This window comes from Stegodyphus dumicola, chromosome 10 (genome assembly GCF_044657685.1).
Source record: "Stegodyphus dumicola isolate Sdum_Otavi_A_Nest chromosome 10, ASM4465768v1".
NCBI classification, from domain to species: domain Eukaryota; kingdom Metazoa; phylum Arthropoda; class Arachnida; order Araneae; family Eresidae; genus Stegodyphus; species Stegodyphus dumicola.
The window spans coordinates 65,401,307-65,427,337 of record NC_140777.1 but is presented as its reverse complement, the minus strand read 5'-3'; the positions used below and the strand labels follow the sequence as shown (position 1 = coordinate 65,427,337).

General features: G+C 30.0%; 1 protein-coding gene across 1 annotated transcript; it reads left to right on the top strand.

Moving 5' to 3' along the window:
- Positions 1 to 1,777: 1,777 nt before the first annotated feature.
- Positions 1,778 to 21,116, top strand: LOC118196187 (uncharacterized). Its single transcript, XM_035367602.2, has 3 exons — positions 1,778 to 2,140; positions 13,979 to 14,070; positions 16,341 to 21,116. The coding sequence occupies exons 1-3, from the start codon at positions 2,087 to 2,089 to the stop codon at positions 16,756 to 16,758; spliced, it is 564 nt and encodes a 187-aa protein (XP_035223493.1). The 5' UTR covers positions 1,778 to 2,086; the 3' UTR covers positions 16,759 to 21,116.
- Positions 21,117 to 26,031: the final 4,915 nt, after the last annotated feature.

Genomic DNA, 26,031 nt, shown 5'->3' with positions numbered 1-26,031 from the left:
GTCATCTTTGCTTAATTCTGTCTCAATTTTCTTTAGTACCTTGGACACTGCGGTCCTTAATACTTTGCGTTTCGATTTAAGCTTAGTGACAGGATTTTCCATAATTACTTTAAAATAGAAAACTTATCCTACCTGTTTGCAGGCTTCTCACACTTCACACCGTGCTAATCCTTACTCACGAATCCATATTTTCCAATATTAGCCGGCTTCCCGGCCTGTAGTACCAAAAAATGTTTATGTACGCACTAATGTACACTAATCGAATCAAGGAATGTTCGCTGCCTACGCATCTAACTAAGAATCTAACGACGTATCTAAATGCCACATCTAAATTTCTACAAGCAGTGGTTCAGTTATAATTCTATGATCAAATACTCAATCTAGATTTAAAAGGAATTATTAAAATACTAAAATTAATCTAATCTAGAATCTAGAATCGAATCTAATGTTACATCTCATGAGCAGCGTTCTAGCTGCGTCATAACAAATCGAAAGTCAAGTTCTCACTGTTGCCATTCCGAGGCAGAGAAAAGTTTGTTTCTAATCAAACCGGAACATCGGCATAGTGAAAGTTTCTAGTCAAACTGGAACAGAGGCATATTAATAATGGCCAGTCAAAGGTCCTCTCGGCTGGTTACTGGCAGAGGAAGAGAGGTGGAAGACCCCCGACCACCTCCCAGGTTGCTCTGCCTCAAAATTGGACGGAAGCTTAACAGTTAGCTAAGTTCAGCAATCACTTGTGTTCAATCACTTGTGGTGTTACAAAACTGCTGGCCTAGCTCCTGTCTGTATATGCCTGTCCCTTTTTGAGTGCCAATATATAGAACATTAGACATTTGCATTAGGGAACTCGAAAATTCAGCAATGTTCCCCTCAAACCACGAATCTTCTACGGTTTAGTCGGATGTGCTACCACATACACCATAAGAGGACGCATTGGAGAAATGAAATAATTCTTGGCAAGCGTAATGACTCTTCTAAGAACAGAATTTGAAACGACCTGCCTATACTTCGGCGGATTATCAGTTCGATTTCTCATCCAACGTAGTTTTATGATGATATTTATTTTCTATCCGTTTTGGCTATCCGTTTTGGGTATCCGTTTGGGTATCCGAAGACTATATGTCTTCACTTTTAAATTAAGTAACAATCATTTGCATCCCCTTTATGAATCCCTGATGAATATGTACGTGACTAGCCATCCATACATTTATAAAGTGATCTAAAGAAATAAAAATTCTTATAAAATTGTCTGTTAGATTGTAAAATTGTCTCAGTTAATCAAAGTGTTAAAAGAAATCCTATAAAAAAATCAGCTATTTGTATGCTGGGAATCGTGGGATAAAAGTGCTTAATAGTGTTTTTCTCTTTGTTTCTGCGAATTTGATCGGAAAAACAAGTTGAATGCACAACATTTTGATTCCTTTATATTCATTTCGCATGCTCATGAATGACGTTCATAGATAAAAAGATAAATCAAAACTCTCCATTCTGAATCGAAAATTTTCATTTCATTCTTTCGCCAGTTGCTGCTAAATATAAACTAATAATCTACAGCTCCTCATGCAAAAACACATAGTGTTTAGCAAACTCAAGTGGGGCTCGTCAAACCCACGTCATAACATGCACCCTAAGCTGAGATTTTTTAAACGCCCTTCAAAGTAGACACGAGAGATAATGAAAGTTGATACAGAAACCAATTGGCCCTTACGTCATCCTTCTTATAATCTGCAGCGAGAATTTTTTTATGATATGTTCTATGTTTGTTTAACGACATCGCGACCGCTTGTCAAAGAGCCTCAACTCTTTACACACACACTGAATCCAGAAGGTGTGATCTCATAATCGCTGCAACAGGTACGATAGATAACTACGGATTTTCCGCTGCAAACTTGACTGCTGTCAGTTAAATTGCTGATGGGAAATCGTAATCACTCATCGACAGATTGGTTCTGCAGTATATATAATCCTTACCCCATGGGGTCACAGTAGATAACAGGTTCACTTGATTTGGTGGTCGTGCAAATCGTCGTGTAAAACATCTTATTATATTCCTCGTTTATGTAGTTTTAATTTTTGCTAAATTATGGAAAAGTCGAAGAGTACAATTATTTTGATCTTTCTGCTGCAAATAGTTGTTGTAAGTAATCTCTTCTGAAAGCTTTTATTGAAAGAATTATTTCTGTGCACAAATATTTTTGTTGTTTGCTTTAATTTATTGACCTGCCTGCAAAATTTCTGCGTATCTTTTATTTTTTGGACAAAAGTACATAAAGAAAATTTAGGATCTTTCTTAGTTAATATTACGCTTATTGGAATTATTTGAGAAATTAGTTACAATAATGAACGGAAATTTAATGTTAGAATGCAAAAGAAAAAAATGGCGCGTGTATTGAGTAATTAATATTTGATTTATTACTTTGTTCAATGTTATATATATATATTCATTAAAATATTAAATTTAGCATTTAATTATGAAGCTATGTAGTAATTATTCAAACGCTGATATTTGAATTATAGAACTTGTAGAGTAATCATTTTTATTATCCTATCAGCTTTTATTACTCTATAACTTCAGTTACTCTGGTTATTTTTAGAATTTATAGATTATAACGGATTTATAGAATTTAATTGAAAAATACAAATTTTACAGGAAACTTGAACTGCTTAGTAATTACTTTCGTCTATCAATTTTATTATGCATTTTCAGTTTTGAATGATTCTTCTAATTTTTAACATTAAAAAATAAAATTTGATTATGAATTTTCAGTTAAGAATTGATTCTTTTAATTTTTTACCCTAAAATATGAAATAAATTGTTAATAAATTTTCAGATTAGAATCGATTTGTTAAAAGTTTTTACCCTAAAAAATGAAATAAATTTGATTATGATTTTCCATATTAGAATTATTTAATTTTTTTACCCTAAAAATTCTTTTCATATTCTTGTTAGATATTTAAGTGTGCATACTTTTATCAAAAAATGTAAATTGTTTCTTGGAATATTTTTACTTTAATTAGTGTGCGTCTAAATTTTTTATTTTATACATTAATGTGAAAATAGAAATTGTTCACTTAATTATCTTATTGTATCTAATCTAATCATCATAATTTTATGTTCAGGAAATATCGAAATAACCTTCTTTTACTTGAATAAATTTATTAACGTCAAGTGGCATTAAAACTGTATAATATTCATATTTTATTTCTCTATTGAAATTATAATTTACAAAACTTGAAAATTCATAATTACCATTAAAATGATCGTAAAGTATAATGATTTTTCCTAAAAATTATAAAGAAAAAGACGAATGTTAAATAATTAAGGTTCTAACATTTTATTATTTTTTAAATTAAGATTCCGTTTTTTACCTACTTAAAAGGGTTATTGAACATTGTTTTCCTTTCTAAATTTTCCCGTTCTAAAAATTTTACTTGTGTATTTTTGTTAACTTGAAGTAAAGTTAATTTATATCTGATAATAATTAACTTAAATAGTATCTGGTTGCCATCTGAAAATTCTATAAATAAAAAGGAAAAGAAAAAATTCTATATGTTATAATAATCATATATGTCTTCAATTTCCTCTCCTAAGAAGAAATGAATTGTGTTCTTGAATCCTAAGAAGGAATGAATTCACATGAGTTCTTGAATTAATTGTCCCAATTCTCCCCTTCCCCCAAATAAATTAATTTATTTAAATTCAACCATGTTAAGAAAGGCTCCCCAATGGAGTTGGTATTGACCCCCCTGAGGGAAATTTTAAAGGGTTTCAATGACGATCAAGTCGTCAAGTTTCAATGACTGGGAGTCGATAGCCGAATATGCGAGTACAGTATAATAAAGATCAAATTAATTACCAAAAAATTATTCATAAAACTGATAATTATTTATTGTTATGAAACTGTATTGTGTGGTAAAGAAGAAATAAAATAAAATAAATATACGGGAAAAATATACTAAATTATTTAATTCATTTTTAAAATCATTAATATTCTTTTTTTATTATATGGAATTTTATGCAAAAAGCGCAATATGAAAAAGTAAAATACGAAAACACAAGAAAACTATTGCGCCACAATATGCAAAAAAGTGCGAAGAGCGCAAAACTTTCTCAGACGATATTTATTACAGATAAGCTGCTTGCAAAATCTAAAAGATTTTAATGTTCGCTCTTCCAAGACATTGAAAATATGAATGGCTCATAGAACCACTAATCCTGATTATAGCCTTGGTATTATAATGCAAGAATAGTTGAGGGCACTGAAGGAGGTTATTCAAAGCCTTGGGCACAATATAGTTCGACTTTAACTCAGTTCCGCCTCCAATTTTTAAAGAGAGCACCCCGGTTGGACAGGCTCTAAGGTCTCCCAACCTACTTTCCCTACCATCAACCTCTCGAGAGGACTTTCATCTCGCCACATATTTAGAGTGCTCCCATGCCGCACAAACACAAAACACCATACATTTACAGACGCCCATGCCTTCTCTGGGATTCGAACCCGGTTTCTTCGGTATGGCAAAGTTGTTATTGAACAATGCTATTGATTTTTCCTTCTTCTTACCTATCTGAAGCAGGTTTTAGCCATATTGATAATTTACTATGGAAAAAAAAAGAACCAGGCTGCATAGAATATTTTTGAACGAGAGAATTTAAGAATTAAGTTAAGCAATTTCAAGCTAAATATTAAAAAAAAATTGCATCAATACATTAAACGTAGCCGTTACTTTAACAAAATCAAAATTTTGTGCAATTAGAATCTGTGATTTTGTTTCTGAGAGCTTAATATTTGTAAAATTTTAAATAATAAAAAAACCTGAAAGGTTTCAGATTTTAAATTATGTCCAAAGGGACTTTTTTTTAACGTTTTGTGTGTTACCTTTATTTATTAAATATCATGTTCTTTGCACCTAAACCATAAAATTCTGTTCAAAAGCAATGTCGCAAAATAATTTTAAGAGAGCATATCTTTAGAATTTCCGATACATAGTCTCGCCCGCTGAGCATAATTTTTTTTTCGTACAGTGTAGCCATTGCTTGCTTTTCAATCGTTGAGTTTGTTTCTCAAAAATTCGTTAAAGTTTTACAAAATAAGAAATCGATAATAAGACAAATTCCAAATTTCAAATTTGGTCTTCCACATGCCCATATTCGTAGGAGGATTACGTCATTCAAAATTCGATGGCTCTATGTACCGTTGTTTTATCACAATGCGAGAAATATACATACATTTATGCAGATTTTTCATTATTTAATTTCTTCAAATATAATGCACATTTGGTGGCAACAGTTTGAAAAGTAATTCGCCATTTATAGTGATTCAACGCAAAATCGCAAAACGAAAACAATAGTCCTTCAGTAACAACGCCCCCTTGGACTAATAATAATAATACAAAAAATAATTAAACATAAATTTAGGAAACGATTTATCCAATTCGTTATTCTTCATCTAGTTATTTTTCTTAATCTAGTTACAAAATTACTTGTGTGCAATTATTATTTGTATAATGATTATGCTGTATATTGTATAGTACATAAAAAATGTAAAGGGACTATAAAGAAAATTTTTCATTTAATAGAGGCGGATATTAGAAAAATATTAGGAATCCCTTATCTATCCTTATTTGTATTTTTCTTTTGTTAATATGTTATTTTTTGTGTGCTGATAAGTAAGCTCAAAAAAATAAAAATATTTATCTTTATTAAAAATCAGTTCTTTATTTAAATTTTCTTATTCTTTGAATTTTTTACGTTTATATTTCCTTATATGAAATTTTGAAAAACCCCGAAAACATTTAGCATTGAACTACCCTTTGCGATCAAATACCAGATGCAACACAAATGTATAGTTTACCCTGAGAAGTACATATGAAAGAATACCGTAGGCATCGCTAAAAGTGATAACATTTCCCCACGGCTATTCTTATAATATTAACTGAATGATAATATTAAACGATGAGAAAAAATATCCTGGAGTTTAACTACTTTAATATAAATATAAGTGGAAAAATATAAATAAGTACTTTCACAGAATTTTAATTGGGAAAATGCAAGTGTTTGTTCACAAAGTTTTAAATATAAAATTCCTTTCTCATTGTTCGTAAAGTTTCTGGAAATTATTTGGCCGATGCTCTTTTAATACTCAGAAGGCATCCCGCGTTGGAAAAGAACATACCAAAACAAAATTTTAAATTAGGTAATAAAACAATAGAGGGGGGCTTCCCGAAAGGAAGGGGAAAATTCTGCAGAAATTATTTTGCTTCTGAGGAATGTCTTCTTATGTCTGATAGCCATCAGAATCGATTGAGTTAATCAAATTTGGTTAGTAAGTTTTTAGTTGACTAAAATCCAAACTATCGATAAATGGTTTAATAACTTGGCGACATTTCTCTGCTACTTGGCCATTTTTATAATCTTATTTGACTTTATTTGACTACTTTACATCAGCTAAAAACAAATTTATTCTATAATTTGATCAAATTAACCGAACTGATCTCAAGCGATGTATTTTTCATGTATGCAAAAGGGCGGGTCTTCGGCAATTCGATAACGATATCCGAAAGATAATATTAACCGCGATCACATTAAGAGGCGTCTCTACCCTACTGTAATCTATAATAATAAAAGCAAGTGTAATGTGTCTGTCTGTCTGTCTATCTGTCTGTCTGTCTGTCTGACCGAGCTCTCCAGCCAAATCTATCGCACGCAGGGACCTGGAATTTTTTATACGGAAGCACAAAGGGGCTGGCCACCAGACCTCGAAGCCCGATTTTCGATTTTTGTATTAGAAAAATTTTAAAAAATTATTTATAATTAATTAATCACGGTTTTTTTGACTCACTGATATTATTATTTGCTTTCAAATAACGTTCGATTGTAACAATTGATTTCTTTATTCTAGCGTTAGTTTGCTGTTTTGACGATACATTAATAATAAAAGCAAGTGTAATGTGTCTGTCTGTCTGTCTGTCTGACCGAGCTCTCCAGCCAAATCTATCGCACGCAGGGACCTGGAATTTTTTATACGGAAGCACAAAGGGGCTGGCCACCAGACCTCGAAGCCCGATTTTCGATTTTTGAATTAGAAAAATTTTTAAAAAATTATTTATAATTAATTAATCACGGTTTTTTTGACTCACTGATATTATTATTTGTTTTCAAATAACGTTCGATTGTAACAATTGATTTCTTTATTCTAGCGTTAGTTTGCTGTTTTGACGATACATCTATAATAATAAAAGCAAGTGTAATGTGTCTGTCTGTCTGTCTGTCTGTCTGACCGAGCTCTCCAGCCATATCTATCGCACGCAGGGACCTGGAATTTTTTATACGGAAGCACAAAGGGGCTGGCCACCAGACCTCGAAGCCCGATTTTCGATTTTTGAATTAGAAAAATTTTTAAAAAATTATTTATAATTAATTAATCACGGTTTTTTTGACTCACTGATATTATTATTTGTTTTCAAATAACGTTCGATTGTAACAATTGATTTCTTTATTCTAGCGTTAGTTTGCTGTTTTGACGATACATTAATAATAAAAGCAAGTGTAATGTGTCTGTCTGTCTGTCTGTCTGTCTGTCTGACCGAGCTCTCCAGCCAAATCTATCGCACGCAGGGACCTGGAATTTTTTATACGGAAGCACAAAGGGGCTGGCCACCAGACCTCGAAGCCCGATTTTCGATTTTTGAATTAGAAAAATTTTTAAAAAATTATTTATAATTAATTAATCACGGTTTTTTTGACTCACTGATATTATTATTTGTTTTCAAATAACGTTCGATTGTAACAATTGATTTCTTCATTCTAGCGTTAGTTTGCTGTTTTGACGATACATTAAATCGATTAATTACAATTCATTTCTTTTTTGTAGCTTATTATTTATAATTAATTAATCACGGTTTTTTTGACTCACTGATATTATTATTTGTTTTCAAATAACGTTCGATTGTAACAATTGATTTCTTTATTCTAGCGTTAGTTTGCTGTTTTGACGATACATTAAATCGATTAATTACAATTCATTTCTTTTTTGTAGCTTGTGGGGGGGGGAAGAGAGAGAGACAGTCTACATGTCCTACACTACTATTCCTGCGCTATTCACTTATCTGCATTTTCTAAATGCACGGGCAACGCCGGGCGGGTACAGCTAGTTGGTTATAAAAGAAAATTTTTAAAATGCCATTTATAAATGATGTAACGTTATGTAAAACTTTCTGAAGTGCTCTTAACTTGCAGCTAAAAGAAACTAAAGAATTGTCATAATGAGCATTTATATAAGAATTCTATCATTCAGATAAGATCTGCCATTTGCTACCATCTGCCATTTATGTCGAAATGATATCCAAATTTTCAAAGAAAGCTCATTTCCTAAGCAAAGAGTTTATATTAGAGCTTATTAAGATACACAATGATATCGTTTAAAACAGGGGTTTCAAACTGGCAGCTTGCGAATACAATTCAATTATGTATTTGTTGCAAATGCGATATTGCAAAGATTTCAAGATTTTAGTTATTTGAAGTTCTAATTTACGATATTTTCATTTTCTAAAAGAAAACATCAATAATGCACCAGAAATGCTGTAAATTGGGGGTAATTAATTTATAATGTGATATAAATCTTACCCAAACATCTGAATATGTAGATTTCATTAACTCTTATTCATACTTCTGTCGAAAAAATAAATACGTTCATTTATCAATAGTCACAATAAGAATAATTGCTTTGTTAGCATATATAAATGTAATACACTTATTGCCAAACAAATTAATAAGAAGAAACTAAGCAAAATTAATAAGAAGAAATCCCGACTGACTGATGAGCAACTACTATACGTGATAAAGATAATTTCTAGTATTTTCTCTCTAAGTCTACAAATGTTATAGAAATTGAAAGACCATTCAATGTCAAGTTGTAGTAAGAAATTAAAAAAATTATAATTATTTACATACTATAACATATGTATTTTATGCGTCGAAAAAGGCATTAATAAATAAGAGAAAATTAAATTGTCATTATCTATTCTCAGGTTTTGTCCCATCTGGAAATTTTTCTCTGAAAACTTAGAATTTTTTCGTAACTTGTTTATTTTCAGTCTAAACTAAATTAAGCTACTCACCGATTAATTAAACATGTTAGAACAGTTTTAAATAAATATCACTAGCAAAATAAAATATTATATATCGATGTAATTAAGCAACGAAAATGTCTTGCAAGTGGCAAACTTCAGATTTACGATAGAAAATGTATATAAATGTTAATACTTTTCTTTTTGCGTTACTGTTATTGTTATTGTTGTTTATGCATATTTTGATTAATATTTAACAAGCAAAACTTATTTAAGATATTTTTTATTTTTTTAACAACAAAGTTTCCTTTTGTTAAAAAAAAATCTGGTTCGTCATTTGTTTTCAGAGGATGCATTCTGACAGCATATAATTTGAGTTTGAGATGATCATGGTATTAAAGCATATACTTGCGCAAGAAACGTAGATAGTATTATTATTCTAAGTCTATTAATTGCTACTTGAAGAAAGAATATTACATTTTCTTCAAATATATCAAAAGATCAATATTTTTTTACCGACTCAAATAGTTAATCTAACCGGAACCATGCAATATAATTTAGAATTTTATCTCAATTATTTTTTTTCAATATCATTATAGCTTCCTAATTAGGCTCGAAAGCTTACTACTCATTTCCCGAAAGTTTACTTCTAATTTATACTTTAATTTTGAGAAGTAAAGACTTAAACTAATTTATAAGTTTTGTTAAAAAGAAATTTGTATTGAAAAGACTGCTCTTTCTCATTCTTTCAAATCAAATCAAAATTGTAAACTCAGCTCTGATCCAAAGTAATTTCAAGGAGTGCTTTTGATTATCCTGGGAAGCAAGTTGCGGATAACGAAAAACACGGTTATTCCAAGCTATAAATTTTCATGCATATTATAATGCATATATAGTCGTCTAGGTCATCAAATTATTCTATGTTACTCAATGTTGCTTTTCAATCACTCGGTTTACTACTCAATAACAGAAAGATAAATTTGAATGTTGAATATCTTATGCTTTACTGAATAGCAGCACGCTGATGCACTGAGATAATAAATATTCTATGTGAAGCAGTGACAACACATTGCTTTCAAATACCCGAATTTTGTGGATTAAAATTGAAAGATAAATAGCTTACATTTTGCCGAATGGCAACAATCTGTCGCGCCAGAGATAAATATATTTTCTTTAGAACAGTGTTGCCACTTCTCGATTCCAAATCTCCAGGTTTGTTAAAAATACGTTAAATTCGCATCCAATATGAAATAAATCAAAACCAAATCAAATTCGAAATTCAGTTTCGGTCTTCGAGATGTCCATACTCGGATTAAGATCTACGTGTATTAAAAATTTGGTGGCTTTAGGTGCCGTCGTTTTTCCACAGTGTATGAATACATACAGATTCTTCTTCTTTTTCTCCTCTTTTTGGGGAAGGGGGATAATTACTACAAGGCGGTAACATTTGGTAACAACAATCTGAAACATGATTCGAACACAAAAGTGATACGGAAAAAAAGTGAGTTTCGAAACTATTATCACCTATGGTGCTAAAAATCAGTGATTGGTCTCTTAGGATAAAAGTTCAAAGCTTCTTAGTACAATTATTCCAGTTCATTTCATTTGAAGCACCTCAAAATATTAAGCAGGTTTTTCGCTCATTCAGCTCACTCTGTTCTTTAGCAGAGATTATAGTCACACAGCTCATTAGCAACTGTTGCTAATTGAGATGTTTGCTTTTCAGCGAATTAAATACCGATGTTAGAATACGCACCATTAACTCAACTTGATTGCGTCTAGGTCATCAAATGCTATTTTTTAAACATGCTTTCCGTGAGAAATAAAACTGTATTTGTTATTACTCTGTTTTTTTTTTTTTTTTTTATTAAAAACGTGAGTTTCAAATTCCCACAAAGTTCTAACTTTCTTTATTTCTTATTTTAAGAACGAATTGAAAATTAAATATAGAAACGAAAATTTCCATATTTATTACTAGGCTATTCTCAATCATTGCGGAATTTTTAGATATTATTAGTTAATATTGTTGCGTGCGTACGGGTTCGTTATGAAATGAATGCACAAGTTCAATGAAAAATGAACAAAAATTTATTATTATCACAACAAAAATGATTAAATTTTCTCAAATTATCATGCAGTATTACAATATCTCACAGTAGTTATCTTTTAACTACTCAAATATCCAATAGAACGTAACTCAAAACAGCTAAAGAACGCTAATCCGCGAATTCGCTACAATCAACAAGAGCAGTTTTCTAAACAACAACAAACTAAGCAACTACTACGAACTGAAATCGAAATCGAAATCGAGTCAATGGCTAGGCGGCAATTAGTAGCCAACCGCTACTTTAACCGTCTCTGTTGGTAAATTGCCCTAAGGCGTTACTACGAACTGAGATGTTTTCCTCCTTTTATAAGATTTTAAAATCACGCGCTAGAATTTTCCAGTACTTTCTCGAAATCAAAAAAGAGATATTTATTTATTTAATGCACGCGCTCTTGTATTTTCAATTTTCCGGCTTAGCTTTCTTTTAATATTCGTCACGCGCTGCACAACGCGAGAAATAAAACCATTTAATTTATAATTGAACTAACATTAGCTTTTTAAATACCAAATTCGTAACAATATTGTTACCTTAAATTGTTTTATAGTTGTATGCTCACATTTGTTTTCAGACAGTTTCGTTTTTCAATTTTATTTGCAAACATCAGTTAATTAACATATATTATATAATAATATATATTACTTAATATATATATTAGTTACTAAACATCAGTTACTTAATATATATTATGTAATTATATTACTATATATTACTTATTACACTTAATATATATTATATATTAATATTAACATATATATATTAGTTACTAAACATCAGTTACTTAATATATATTATATATTAATACTAATATATATTACTTATTACACTAAATATATATTATATATATTATATATCAATATATATTACTTAATATATATATTAGTTACTAAACATCAGTTATTTAATATATATTATTATTAATATATAATATTAATTAGTTACTTTATTTCACGCGTACTATTGATCATCTTTTTTAAAACTTGCTTATTTTGAAAAAAATATTCAAAATATGTTCGACAAATAGAATAATTTATTCCAAAAGTTCTGAAAATGAACTCACAAATGTATTCGAGCGCTTTGAATAAACAAATTATGTTTAAAAAATAGGAAAATAAATTTTAATTTAAAAATATTTCATTGGATATCCTTAAATAAAATTACGCTTTTTATGCACTTTGGCTTGTATTAAACTTGTTTTTTTCATGTAAGAATGTTCTATTTCTCCGTAAGAATTACTTTTAGTAGTACTTTGGAAGAAATATCCGTGTTTTCTTATTCTTTTCTCCATCAAATAATTAATCTATTCAAAACCATGTTATTTATCAAGCTCAATTACGTTTTTTTTTTTTTTTTTTTTTTTTTTTTTTTTCAATATCATTACAGCCGTCTAATTAAGCTAGAAAGCAAATGTTTTTGTTGCTATTAATTTATACCATAATTTTTTGAAGAAAGTACTTAAACTAATTTATATGTTTGGTTAAAAAGAATATGAACTAGGAATATTTGCATATTTATACTGCTTCATATTATTTTCTATAAAACATACATTTCGCGTCCCAGAGGCAGCGAGACATCCCCAGACCTTTATGCTTGCTCCCTCGTACTTAACAGTAGGCAAAAGGATTTTTACGTTCAAGCCTTCATTCGACTTTCGCCACGTAATCCCTCCAGCTGACTCAAATATATTAAATTTCGACTAGATTGCAAATATAACATCGGTCCAATTTTCTAAATCTTTGCTTCCCATGGAATATTTGAACGCCGGGTGCATTTTCATTGTTTTTTTTTTGTTGATGAAAAAATTCTTTCTTGCTAGGTTCTTGTAAAGGGTGTCCCACTAAAATCACCGGATTCTATATGCCCAGTAAAATACTTCACTTTTAGAAAATGGAAAATATTTTTACATACTTATAGCAAGTGAATGTTGAAAGAATTTAAGAAATTTAATTTAATACAATTTAAGAAAGAAAAATAATGTCTGGCATATATATTCCATAAATTGTTTTACAGCACCGTCTATGAAATTCGTAAGCACATTCTCATATATCTGCCTATCAAGATGACACGTTCAGTTTTCTCTACGTGTTCTTTTAATTTTACTCTTTAAGTTCGTATTCTTTCAGATTTCAAAAACATTGTCATGTACAACAGCAGTGATTTCAACAGACCGGCCGGAGCGAGAGCATGGGGATTTAATGTCTGCTGTCGAAGCAGTGTCTTCAAATTTCTTTATCAATTTGTTGTTCCATTAGGTGCATTTTCAAGTCCAAAGATTGGGCCAAGTTTTCTAACAATCTGTGCATATCATTCATCCTAACTAGTAATGATTTTTCATAATCAAAACTCGCTGTTCTTTTCTGTCTTCCATTTGATTTATCTGCAACGAAGCTGCGAACCGAACTGACAGTGATAAAAGATCACTTTTGTCAGGTCAAATTGAATTCGAGACATCCTTAATCGGAACATTTTCCTGTTGTAAGTATGTAAAGGTATTTTCCATCTTCTAAAAGTACTTTCTGCGGGTATATGAAATCCGATGCTTTTATTGAAACATACCCTATATCTAGTGCCCTAACCATTCTTCTAAAAGTTTCAGGCTTAACTTTTATTTGAAATCGTTCTTCTATTTTTCGTAGACATTTCGTTGTTACTAAGAAGGAAGAAAAAATATATTAGCAGTTTATTAAATCTTTAGTAATACGAAATTATAAACACATTAATATATAAATTTCGATTTTTTATTTATGAATTTGATCGTATGAACATAAAATGTAATAATAAACATGTTATTTTTCATATTTCAGTTGCTGTCCCTTTTCACATGCGTGTATTCAAGAGCACTCGGGTCACATCGAAATGGTTGGAAACCAGGCCATAAAAAACATAAATATATTACGTAAGTATATTAAAATGATTAATTTTTTATTAATAACATTTTCAAAGAATTAAATTTATTGAAAGCTTTAAATAGTAAAAACATAAACAAAACTGCAAAGGCTGAGCTTTGTAAAGTCATAAATGGATAAGACTAAACTTCTGAAATCATAATGTAATCTCGCCGTTTATACTATGTCTAATTTACTATTTTCCACTGAAAATAACAACAATCATTTGTTTATTATTCTAAATTAACACAAAATTCTTTATTTTAAACTTACATTTCTAACACAAGTTTTCATCTTATTGAAAATAAACCTGATAAATTGTTTATTTTAAACTAATATGATAGAATAAATTAGTTCTACTGTTAATTAAAACAGTACATAGCATCACAATCTCACATACTTGTATTTTATGGAGCTTCAATAATTTAAAAGATTTTTAAGCTTTCACATTAATAAAAATAAGAAAAACCATTTTCTAAATTTAAATTAATGTCATAGAACATTTCAACTGCACTGTTTTCACAAATGACTTTATAGTTACTCAAGGTCATAACTCCTTACTTACTGTTATGTAGACTTCAATAAAAATGTTAAGATTTCGCATTAATGGAAAAAAAATTAGGTAAAATGAATATCATAAACAGCTTTCATTTCGCTCTTTATTAATTCCTAAAGGAAGTCATATTCCCTTTACGCATATTACTATTCATACATCAATAACTGGTAAATCACAATGAGAAAAATGAGCAGAAAAAGGAAGAAAGACCTTCTATATTCATTATACATGAAAATTTCTCCTAGCTCTTAGTGTATTTTATTTTGGTTTGGATGTATATTGAAAGACAAGGAATCAAGGTACAAAATGAGAGAATCATTTTCTAATTAAAATCAAGAAAATACCACTTATTCATGACATTTTGAGGAACTTTGAAATTTCAGGGCTAAACTCGTAACGCTCGGAGGGTTAATTTGTTCAAGTTCAAAATTTAGTTGGCCATTATAAAAGAGTTTGTATGCAGTGTTCTATAAATAGATATGTTTATAAACCAAATACGAACAACGTAAGAGGAATACATAAATACAAAACACTGTGGAAAAGGAGAAAGCAAGCAAAAACATCTCATTTCCAAAATATCCCAGTTGCAAAACATCAACGTAGAAAATAAGGCGATTCAGTTTTAAAATACTGTCGTAGAACATATATCGAGGTAAAAAATATCGCAAGCAGATGTTTTTCAGGCTTTAGAAGCTATACATTCAAATTATAGACATTATTCGAATTATAGATTGTAGAGACATTAGGTATTTTTTTTTTTTTTTGAAAGCCAGAAAAGATGAAAAATTAACAAAGCCTTTGCCGGGAATCCAACCACGAACCTCTGGAATACCGGCCCAGCGTGCTACCGTTACACCACGAGGCTTGCTTGGAAAGCGGGAGAAATACCTTATAAAGCAAGGAAAAAATGACGAATATTTTCCCCTCTATATTTCATTTTTTTAATTAACTAAAAAATTTGCATTCATAATACAAGAAGGAAACTTAAGATTCAACGTTAACATAATTTTAAACCTATGTACGTTAAGCTATTAGAGGTCATTATTTAATTAACCACTTGTATGTTTTTGGAATGGCAATGCGAGTAGGCATTTAAGACTTTTAAAATCCGAAAAACATGTCTGCGATATTATCATCATGCGATGATTTGTAGGTGCTTTGTTTTTTACAAAGATATTTTCTACTACGATATTTTAAAACTGAAAAGTTTTTTAACAGCTTTAATTTCTACAACAATGTTTTACAACTGTAATATTTTCTCCTTGCTTTCTTTTCTTCCAAGATGTTTTGTACAGAGCATTTCTCTTTGTGTTGTTTTTTCCGCAAAGTTTTCGTCCACGATGTTTTCGGCGGACACTTTGATAATACTACCTAATCCTTGTTTTTATTCATTATTCATTTCAAAAGGATATTCTCTTTAAAAAATTATATATTTCATATAATACTACATATGGTATTCTTAAAGAGAAACGATATTTTCTTTAACAAATTTTAATTTCATATGATAATACTACGTATGATATTCCTAACTCTTATTTTTATTCACTGTCAAACCGTATTTTCTTTAAAATTTTCTATATTTCATATGATAATACTACGTACCATATTCTTAATTCTTTATTCATTGTCAAATGATATTTTATTTAAAAAAATTTCTATACTCGCAGTACTTAATTAATTGCTATTGTCCCATTATTATTTTACTGTACTGAACTATTATTATAGGGATTTACCTTGGGATCCAGTTTTGAAGAAACGGGAGCAACTGCATCTACTAGTAAATAAATCCGATGAATGCTGTCCGTCGGTCACAGAAATAATACAACCTTTAGGAGGAGTTTCCAAAGCAGGAAGAATTCTTGAATTGTATCGCGATCAAAACTCTACTCAGAGTTTCTACCAAACTTCTTGTAAAGAAGGAGTTAAGGGTCACCACTGCAGGTACATAGATGATGACAGGCGTCATCATTCCGTTTGTGTCCAGAGGTATACGTACACCTACGCCCTGGTGAGAGAGTTCAACTCGCAAGCACCTTGGAGATTGGACTACATCAGGATACGAAGCGGCTGCTCCTGCGAGATTCGCGTTCACGAAGAACATTTCCACGGAAAGAAAAGAAAGCTTCTAGAAGAAGTCATGTGAAGAGGATTTTTGAAATAATTTTCAATACCCCTAGATAAATCTCCACCGGCAAGTGTTACAGGTGATTGTCTAGTCAGCTACTGTGATCCCCTTCGGCTGCTTGCAGTTCCAAACAGTGGGTCATACGTACACTGAAATTCTTCCATTGAATCCAAAACATAACTGAATGCGTAAATAAGGAGATATAAATATGGATATTCCTAACAGAAATTCTCGAATATTGAGGCGAAAGATTTCCATATTTTATTTTAAACCTTACATGATATTTCTCATCGATGATAAAAATGACTAAAACTTGCCAGGCTGTCTTATGCTGTTTCATTATCTTTATTTTTATTTAAAGTAGCAGAAACTTCTATTATGTAAGCGTGATCCGCGTTATAAACTTGCTCTCTTGGAACTGCAGCTGCTTTTTAAGCCGGTTGTATTAAGTCTAGGGGCCTTACAATTACTGCTTGAAAGTCATATCGGTAAGCAGGAAGTTAAATGGAAGTGATTCACCAAGCTGTTTCAGATATTTCGGCAAAAAGACGTTACCTAGACGTTAAAAAGACGTTATTTAATTTGATGTACAATGATGACTATCTAAATAGTCCTGGAATATGGGCATTTATAGAGTGTTGCCATTGTTTATTTCCTCAATAATTTTAACATCCATCACAAACTTGATAAAAATCACAAAAAGAATTACAAAAGTTTACCCTCAGAGGAATAAATGCTAGGCAGGTATGGATATAAATTACACAGTTTGACTCAATTAACTTTCTTTTAATTTCACTTGTATTCACCTCATTCATGTTTATTGTAAAACTGCACTGATATTTTGAAATTTCTCGAAGTTATGCTTTAATGTTTAACAACTGTGACTGAAATGAAATCTTACGTAAAAAGTATTTATTTCATCACCTGCGATATCGCAATTTTCCATTTGTGTAAATGTTGTAGATTATTGCATGTTATATTTATTTATTTATTCATTCTTCAGTTTTTCATTTTAATGTTATAAGCTATGTATACAAATAAGAATAAGCATGCTAGAAAAAGAAATATGCTAAGTTCTGGAAAGAACTTTCTACGTTCAAAATTATTCGTTTCGTATTTAAACTCGAATATCTAATTTAATTATATTTTGCTTTGAGAACAGCAACTTTAAATAATACATTTATAATCTTTAAATTAATGCACTTTAGTATTGTTATGTTAAAAATATTTAAAAATAAGCATTTTTTAGTTTTGTGCCATTTTATCTTTTGTTCTTTTGCTTCAAATCATTAAAATTAAATACATTAATAATAATTTGACATCTTTACCCTCTTCATAAGTGCGTATATATATATGTTTAACTTTTACGAAGTAGTTAAAATGTTACAAAGACTGTAGAGCCTTTTTCGCGTTTAATTCACATTTCATATTCACTGAAGGTTTCGTGAAAAGAAAGAATACTCATGTAATACTCATGTTTTGTTTGATCTAAATAAATTCCAGACAGAATATTGTTCAGAAAAGAATTGAGCAAAACACTTTATCGTGCATATTTCTTAATTGTATGCGAGTGTGTAAAAACCATGTAGTCAACGATAAATTGTGTGATTCAAAAGCACATATAAAATTAAAATACCATAGTACAGTGATCTCAAATTGCATGAGGGCTGAATACATGATCTGAAAACAGCTCACGAGCTAGGATTTTTTTTAACAAATTAAAAATATTTTCAATAAAATTCAAAGTTCGCTTACTAAGTATTTATTAAAACATAAATAAACAATCATAATAGTATCGTAAAAAAATTAAATATACATTTCTTCTGTACCTGAAATCTAAAATGGAATACCTATATGACATTTCTGTTAGTTATATTTTACAATTCAAATATATTGACTGCTAAATATTAAATTGTCAGAATAAAATAAAATCATAATAAATTTATTTCAAATAATTATAAAATGTTTAACTAGTCATCAAATAGCTTACTTTAATTTACACTAAATATAAACAAATTACGAAAAGTTTCAAAATTGGACAAAATCTGATAATAAATAATGATAACATAGTCTCTTTCGCTTATTTATTAAATTTTTCTTCGATGCAATAAACAAAAAGGCGTATGTTTGTATGTAAATAATTATAAACTTCACTACAGTTGATACTTTATTTCACTACAGTTGATACTGGATAGCGTTTCGATTTTGATAAAATTTGAAACCTTGTAGAGAAATTAGTAGAAATTATCTTCATTATGGATTGCAGATACTTATCGGTCAACTGGGTTTTTTCTTATTAATTTTCAACTTAAAAAAAAGCTGCTAACAGATGAATGTATTCCCAAACAAAACGATTTTTCTTGATATAAAAATTCGTAACTTATTTAAATTGTTAACAGAAGTAAGAATAAAAGTTAATAAAATCTGTATCTTTAAATTTGTGAATAAAATTAACATTTAATGGTAATGAAAATAATGTAAACTCGAACCTCAAATACTAAAATTATGAGATCTTTGTCACACCGTTATTTGCACCAAATACATGATCAAAATATCTTAGCTGAGCCGCATAAAATTGTTGATAAGTTTATGAGAGCCTATTTATATAATGGAGGAATATGAGGACTATTTATATAATTTATAGAATGTAGAACCAACAGTTTGAGATCACTGTTTATATAATTTCTAATTTTATGTGTTTAAAAATTTTGTATTTATTGTAAATTGTGTAATAGAAAAAAAAAATCTTAAATGAAACTAAAATTATACATTAATCTTAATCAAATACAAATTTATGTAAAAATATGAGCGTTTCTGTCTTTTAAGTGTAAATTTTTACATTCATTTGCATTCGCCATCGTATATTTATTTAAAATTCATTAATTTATTCTCATATTTTTTAGCCAGTTTCTATTATTTCAGGATTTTATTTTTTCTCCTTTACATCACCAAATAGAGAAATCCTTTCTAAATTTATGCTAAATTTTTAATTAAATATACTTTAGTAATCATGTACTATGCGATCTACCGCGTTTAGTTAATTATTTATATTCTAGATGGTGCTACAAAATAATTTTTAAATTCAAACGTGCGAAAAAGCGGCAAGGGGAAAAAATAACTATGTTTTAAACAATAACCAATTTTAGAGCTGCTATCTAAAAAATAAATAACTTGCTAAAAGAGGTAGATTGCATGCCATATGATAACCTGTATTTTTATTAGAATTCAGAGGCACACTTAATATCGCATCTCTACAGTACGCAAAGCTTAATGTCATCACGTTTGTCCATGACTATTTTGATAACATTAAACGATGAAAAATAACAACGGAACTTAACTAATTTAATATAAACATGCCTATAAACATATAAACAGTTACTTTCGCAGCATATTGATTAGGAAAAGTTTATTTATGCACTGTTCAAATTTTAAATGATTGACTAAAATTGAAACCAAGCTGTTTGGCGATTTAATCCCTTACTTGATGACATTTAGTTGCCACTTGGCAATTTTTATAATCAGTTTTGAGCTTATTTGGAGAATTAACTTCAATTTAAAAAATTTATTCTATAATATTTTGATCATAATAACAGATGTATTTTCTATATTTTAAAATTAATCGCGATCACATTAAGCGGTGTCTAATGTAAATTATTTTAATATTGCATAAAATATAATTAAAGTTTTTTTAATATATATATATATATATATATATATATATATAGTGGAATCTAAATTTCTCTCATGAAATTTAAGGAACTTTTTTATCCTCTAAGACGGGGTTTCTCGAAGAGTGGTGCGTGTATCATTTATGGTCCATTATATTATTTTTAGAGTCACAATTTTTACATGACCCCTTTCAGAACGCACTCATTTCTAATCTCAAAATGCATGTATGATGTTACATGTTTTTCTGATTCTTATTTACGTGGTAGAAAATTTAAAACATTTGAGAATCCCTGTTATTTAAATTAAACTAAGTTCAGAAAAAAATCTTTCATTGAAATTAATTATACATGTTTTATAATCTTAATTTATACAGTTCCGAAGATATTTCATATTTTAACATTCCAAAAAATGCATTGTTGCTCTATTAAATTCTTTTTATGTTATATTTTATGTTAACATTCAGCTGAAATTGCAATCTTTTATTTCTTTCATTATTAATCAATTTAATAATGCATTCAAAAGAACAATTTATAAACATGTTTGACTATGCATGACTTTTTTCTTCGAATGTTTCTGTGCGTTTGAAGATGACAATGATTGTTCATCATTAGAGACTATCTGAATGTTCCTTGGAGTGATAATCTCTATTTTTGTTGTTTATGTAAGTGTTTAGTTTTAAAAAAATAAAAATATATGTTCTAGCAAAATGAATTCTTGTTTCATTATTCACGCATATCGTGTAAATATACGATACATGTTATTAAATAATAGACAATTAAGAAAACGATTTTTATACAGTAAGCCAGCGGTATCTAAATCTTTTTATCTTCTGGGCCACATTGAAAAAAGTTGGGCCATACACATTATTTCTAATATCAAAATATAGCTCGTGACCTCTCAAATAAGTAAATCACGCGAGTAGGTTTCATTGAAAATTCTCGGGATTGCTCAGACTTAATGGCTGAAAGAAATTTTTAAACTTCAGCTCTAGGAGATAAATGTGCGAATTTGACTGAGTTATAGATCAAATTTGCTTAGCGTATACTATGTATAAGAAAGTGCAGATATAGACAAATTTTAAGTAAATCAATAATTCATTTGAGTCATAAGGTGAGGGGCAACTTCTTAACACTATAGCGATGGTTGATGAGTGAAAAACACGTTGAAGCAAATATAAACAATTTAAACGCTATTAAACGTATAAATTAATATAATGACATAGATGTATACAAAATATAGAATTATTTTCAGAATTTACGTAAAATTTCATTATACATTTCGTTTATAATCACAAAGATAACAAGAAATCATAGAATTCGTATAATAAATATTAATACTTAATCTGATATTCTGGGTCTAATTTTACTCATAGTGCTTTTCACTCTTGAAAGTTGTTCACAAATGTACGCACTGCCAAATAATGATAACTTGAATAAACGCATGACTGTGCAGAGAGGCAAATTTATTTATCTTTCGGTCGTATGATTTTATAAAAATCCAGCAAAGAAATGCGTTTAAATTTTTCCTTAAAGTTAAATGACAGATAACGACTCTGTGCATTCAACTGTTTGAAAATTTGCTGGCGATATCTATATCGACTGTAAATAAAGCAGCAAAAATTTTTTAAAAAGTGATCTTTTTCCTCTAAAATCTTGAAAATCTATTTTTAAGTTCTTGAATATAACCGAAAAGCAAGGTGTCTTATTCTTCCCTGTTAGGGTTATATTTGTTCAACGTGTTCAAATGTAAATAATTTTTCCGTTTATTTGGCCACTCACAACGCATTAGCAGCTTATGTCCCATACTATAGGATACACAAAAAAATCCTTCATAATGTTAATTTTAATGTAATTTAAATCAAAATTAGGTCGAATTTGTCGTGTTTCCTTTAGTATACCACATATGCTGCTCACACATTTTTAACCCTTATTTTAACCCTTATTACATTTTAACCCTTATTAAACACTCTTGAAATTTGGCATTAAATTTTAGTTCATTTTAATATAAAAACAAAAAAAAAAAAGACGAAAAAGATTAAAATAGTTATAAAAACAGAGTAATTTTTTAACATAACAATATTAAGTTACATTAAAAAATGAAAAGAATACAGTTAAGAGTTCAAGAGACCTTCAAATATATTAGGATTTATGAAGGTGTGGTGTATTTAATTACGGCAAAGCACACTAGGGCTATTTGCCTAAGGGGAGGGATGCCTTTCGTGGAGGACTTTCTAAGGGAAACTGGCTCGTATACACGTTACACATGGGGAAAACCACGAAAACGCCCATGCAGCCAGCCCGTTCGCGGGATTCGAACCTCGGACCGAACTACCAGTGTTCAACGACTTTACCGCTCGGCCGCTGGTGGGCTAGGATTTATGAAGATTTGACAAGTTCCTAACCCCATCTACTCGAAGGGTTCTACAAGTAATAAATGTTCTTAATGTTTTCTAATCCCCAACTACCAGAGTGGTTAGAAAAAAATTTAAAACATTTATCAATGTATCCTGAAAAATATATAAAATTACAGATTTTAGGTTTATTTAGGAAAATTTTCTATAATATACATTAATATTAAGAAATTCGTTTATTGAGATCCCGATAGATGGGAGCACGTATTAAAATGCTTTCGTTTTTCTAGTCTTTTGATTTTACTAGAAGATTAAGAAGATTTTGTAAAATACAGTTAATAAATATAAAATATTATTATTTTATTTATGAAAAAGATAATAACATTTGTAAAATGTAACAAAACATACGTTAGAGATTATGTTAGGTATATTTAAAAAGAAACCTTTTGCTCGGTTCTTGATAGCCTAACAGTTAAGATAATAAATTCAAACACAAAGATCGACGATTCCGGTTTCACTTCAGTAGAACTTGCATTTTAATTCGTGTTGATGAAAATAAACGGCCCATTAAACACATCATTTTAGGCTTATACACTACTATTGGACATTGCTAGTACAGCAAATTTTCCAAGCCGATTTTAACTTTTACTATTTGAAACTTTTAAAAATTGCTTTATTACTTAAAAATTACGAATTTGTAAATTCGAATTTATTTAGACTTCAAATTGTAATTCTTTTACTTTATTAGCTAAGTTTAATTTGAAATATAAGAGTTTTAATAGGAGTATTCTCCTTTAATTATAATTATACACACACACACACACACACATATATATATATATATATATATATATATATATTATATATATATATGTATATTTCACACATTTATCTGTCATCTTAAAATTCCTTTCCACACAATCATCATTCATAAAATCCATATTTAAATCTTTAATAGTATCACTTTAATATTATTTTATAAAACTCTTCCAGTTTTGTAACACATTTAGTTTGTTTAATATATTTTCTTGGAACACAACTACTCTACAAGGAATTTGAACAAATTTTAGCTATATGCTTCCTACCTGGATTTTTTCTAAATCTATACCTAATTTTTCTTTAACAGCTCTTTTATATTCTTTTTATTTTTAAAATATTTAGACCATTATCATCTGTTTCTAATTTGATTTTAAAAAAATTAACATATTTTAAAAATAAATCGTTGGTTTTCCTTTTAAAATACCATACTTCATATACATTTAAAATTCGTATCCTATTTCAATAGCTAATTTAATTTTCTCTGATGTCCAAGTACCTAGAAACTTCTTTCATTAGCAGTATATTAACATGTTAATATACTGCTAATAACATGTTAGCCTTATTTCTTAATTTATTATATTCTCTACACTTTCTCTTTTCAGTAGTAGTTTTAAAATGTTCACACAATAGTTTTTTTAACATGATTTAGATAATGAAAATAGTAATTTATCACCTTTAAATGGTTATACCTTGGATGATATAATTTTCTACGAGCTAATACCTTACATTTTATAAAACCATACCAATTTTTATCAAATTTCACGGAATTGCGAATTTTGTATGCGTGTCCGATTGGATAGACATCAGATAAATTAACAGTTGGATAGAGTGAAACAGCATCAATATACGACTATGTCCCTACCATTCTCGTTATTTTTCATTTCATATAGTAATTTGATAGGTTCACATTTATAACCTGAAAAAAGCATCTCTAGGTTTTAAAAGTTCTATAAAGTCCCTTTTCCATTCTACTTTCATATATTTTTTAATTTCGTTATATCGTTTTCAAAATCACATTCCCATATCACTACGAGTTCATATCCGGCATCTTTTATCTTATTATCTATTTTTATTAATTTGCTATATAAGTTTGTATATATGTCTTTCTAGTCTTGTATATATGTCTTTCTAGTCTTGTATATATGTCTTGGTCATATAAGTTCCACATATAAACTTGTTTATGCATATTTACTGTGCTTTTGATAACGCCAAATGAGAATGTGGTTAGTGATTCTGACTCGCGTATCAAAGGGACCGGTTTCGAATCCCGGGAAAGACATGAATGTATTTGTCCCTCTCCTCATAAAAGACAACGGTGGCCCATCTGCTAAGTGTCTCCATAATGCAGTGATCACCGCTTTCAGCTTTAATAGTGGCCAAAGCCTATGGCCAGCTCGGGCCCACCTTTGAAAAAAAATTTTACTTTTGTTAAAACATTTAGGACAGCCATGCCAATAACAGCCATGAAACTAACTGTTTTCATAAAATCCATCCAATTTGTGAGATTTATTATCTATATTCAGTTTTTTCTCTCCTTCATTTAAAGAGCGGGAGTAGTTGTGTTCTCTCGAGGTTGGGAAGGATCAGATTTCCGGAACCGACCATTTTATGGAAGGAGAACCGGATTTTGCTCTGGACCTTCTAAGAGTGGGTATAGCAACGGGGCAGTGACGCGTACCACACAGCATTTCACTGTCCTAATTCAACATACCCCTCCTCGTGTCCCCGCCGGTAACCAGGTTCGTCTGATCTGACTTTGTTCGGATGACCATCCCTGGGGGGTCGACAGGCACTACCCATCCCAGTGAACTGGCTGGATCAATTTCTGGACAGCCTCGACTTCTGGGGTAAAGAAACAGACTTCACAGTGACTAGAGCCACCGTTTATTCGGTGGTAGGTTCTAGCTCGGCAGGGTGCGTACTGCCGAGCTAGAAAAGACAGTACTGGTCTTTACAAAAGACAGTACTGGTACTGTCTTGTCTGCCCCTTGGTGGTGAGGACGTTACATGGCTTGATATCGACGGTTGTCCTTGGGAAATGCGCTCCTATTAGTCAATGCTGAGGAGCGGACGATGTCTAGTTATGTGATTTTAAATTGTATTGAGAAGCATATTAAGTCCCTCTGGGTTGACCGGGGGGGTGGCGCCTCCTCGGATGGCCTCAGCAAGTTGAGGCATTTTTTTACCTTTATGGCTGCCTCGAGCGACTGGGTCTGGCAGGCTCTTCCTCTGATCTTAATATTGCGTTTTTGAGATAGATGATCTAACCAAACAACTGTTTTTTTTTAATATACTGATGTTTTAAAATAACTTCTGCATCCATAGCGATAGTATATATTTTTTCCAAAATGTATTACTATAAATAGCCATACCTACACCTGTTAATGGGATATATTTAAATGGATCATTGTCTGCAGTTTTTAAGAATATCTTGCTAAATTCTAAACATCCTA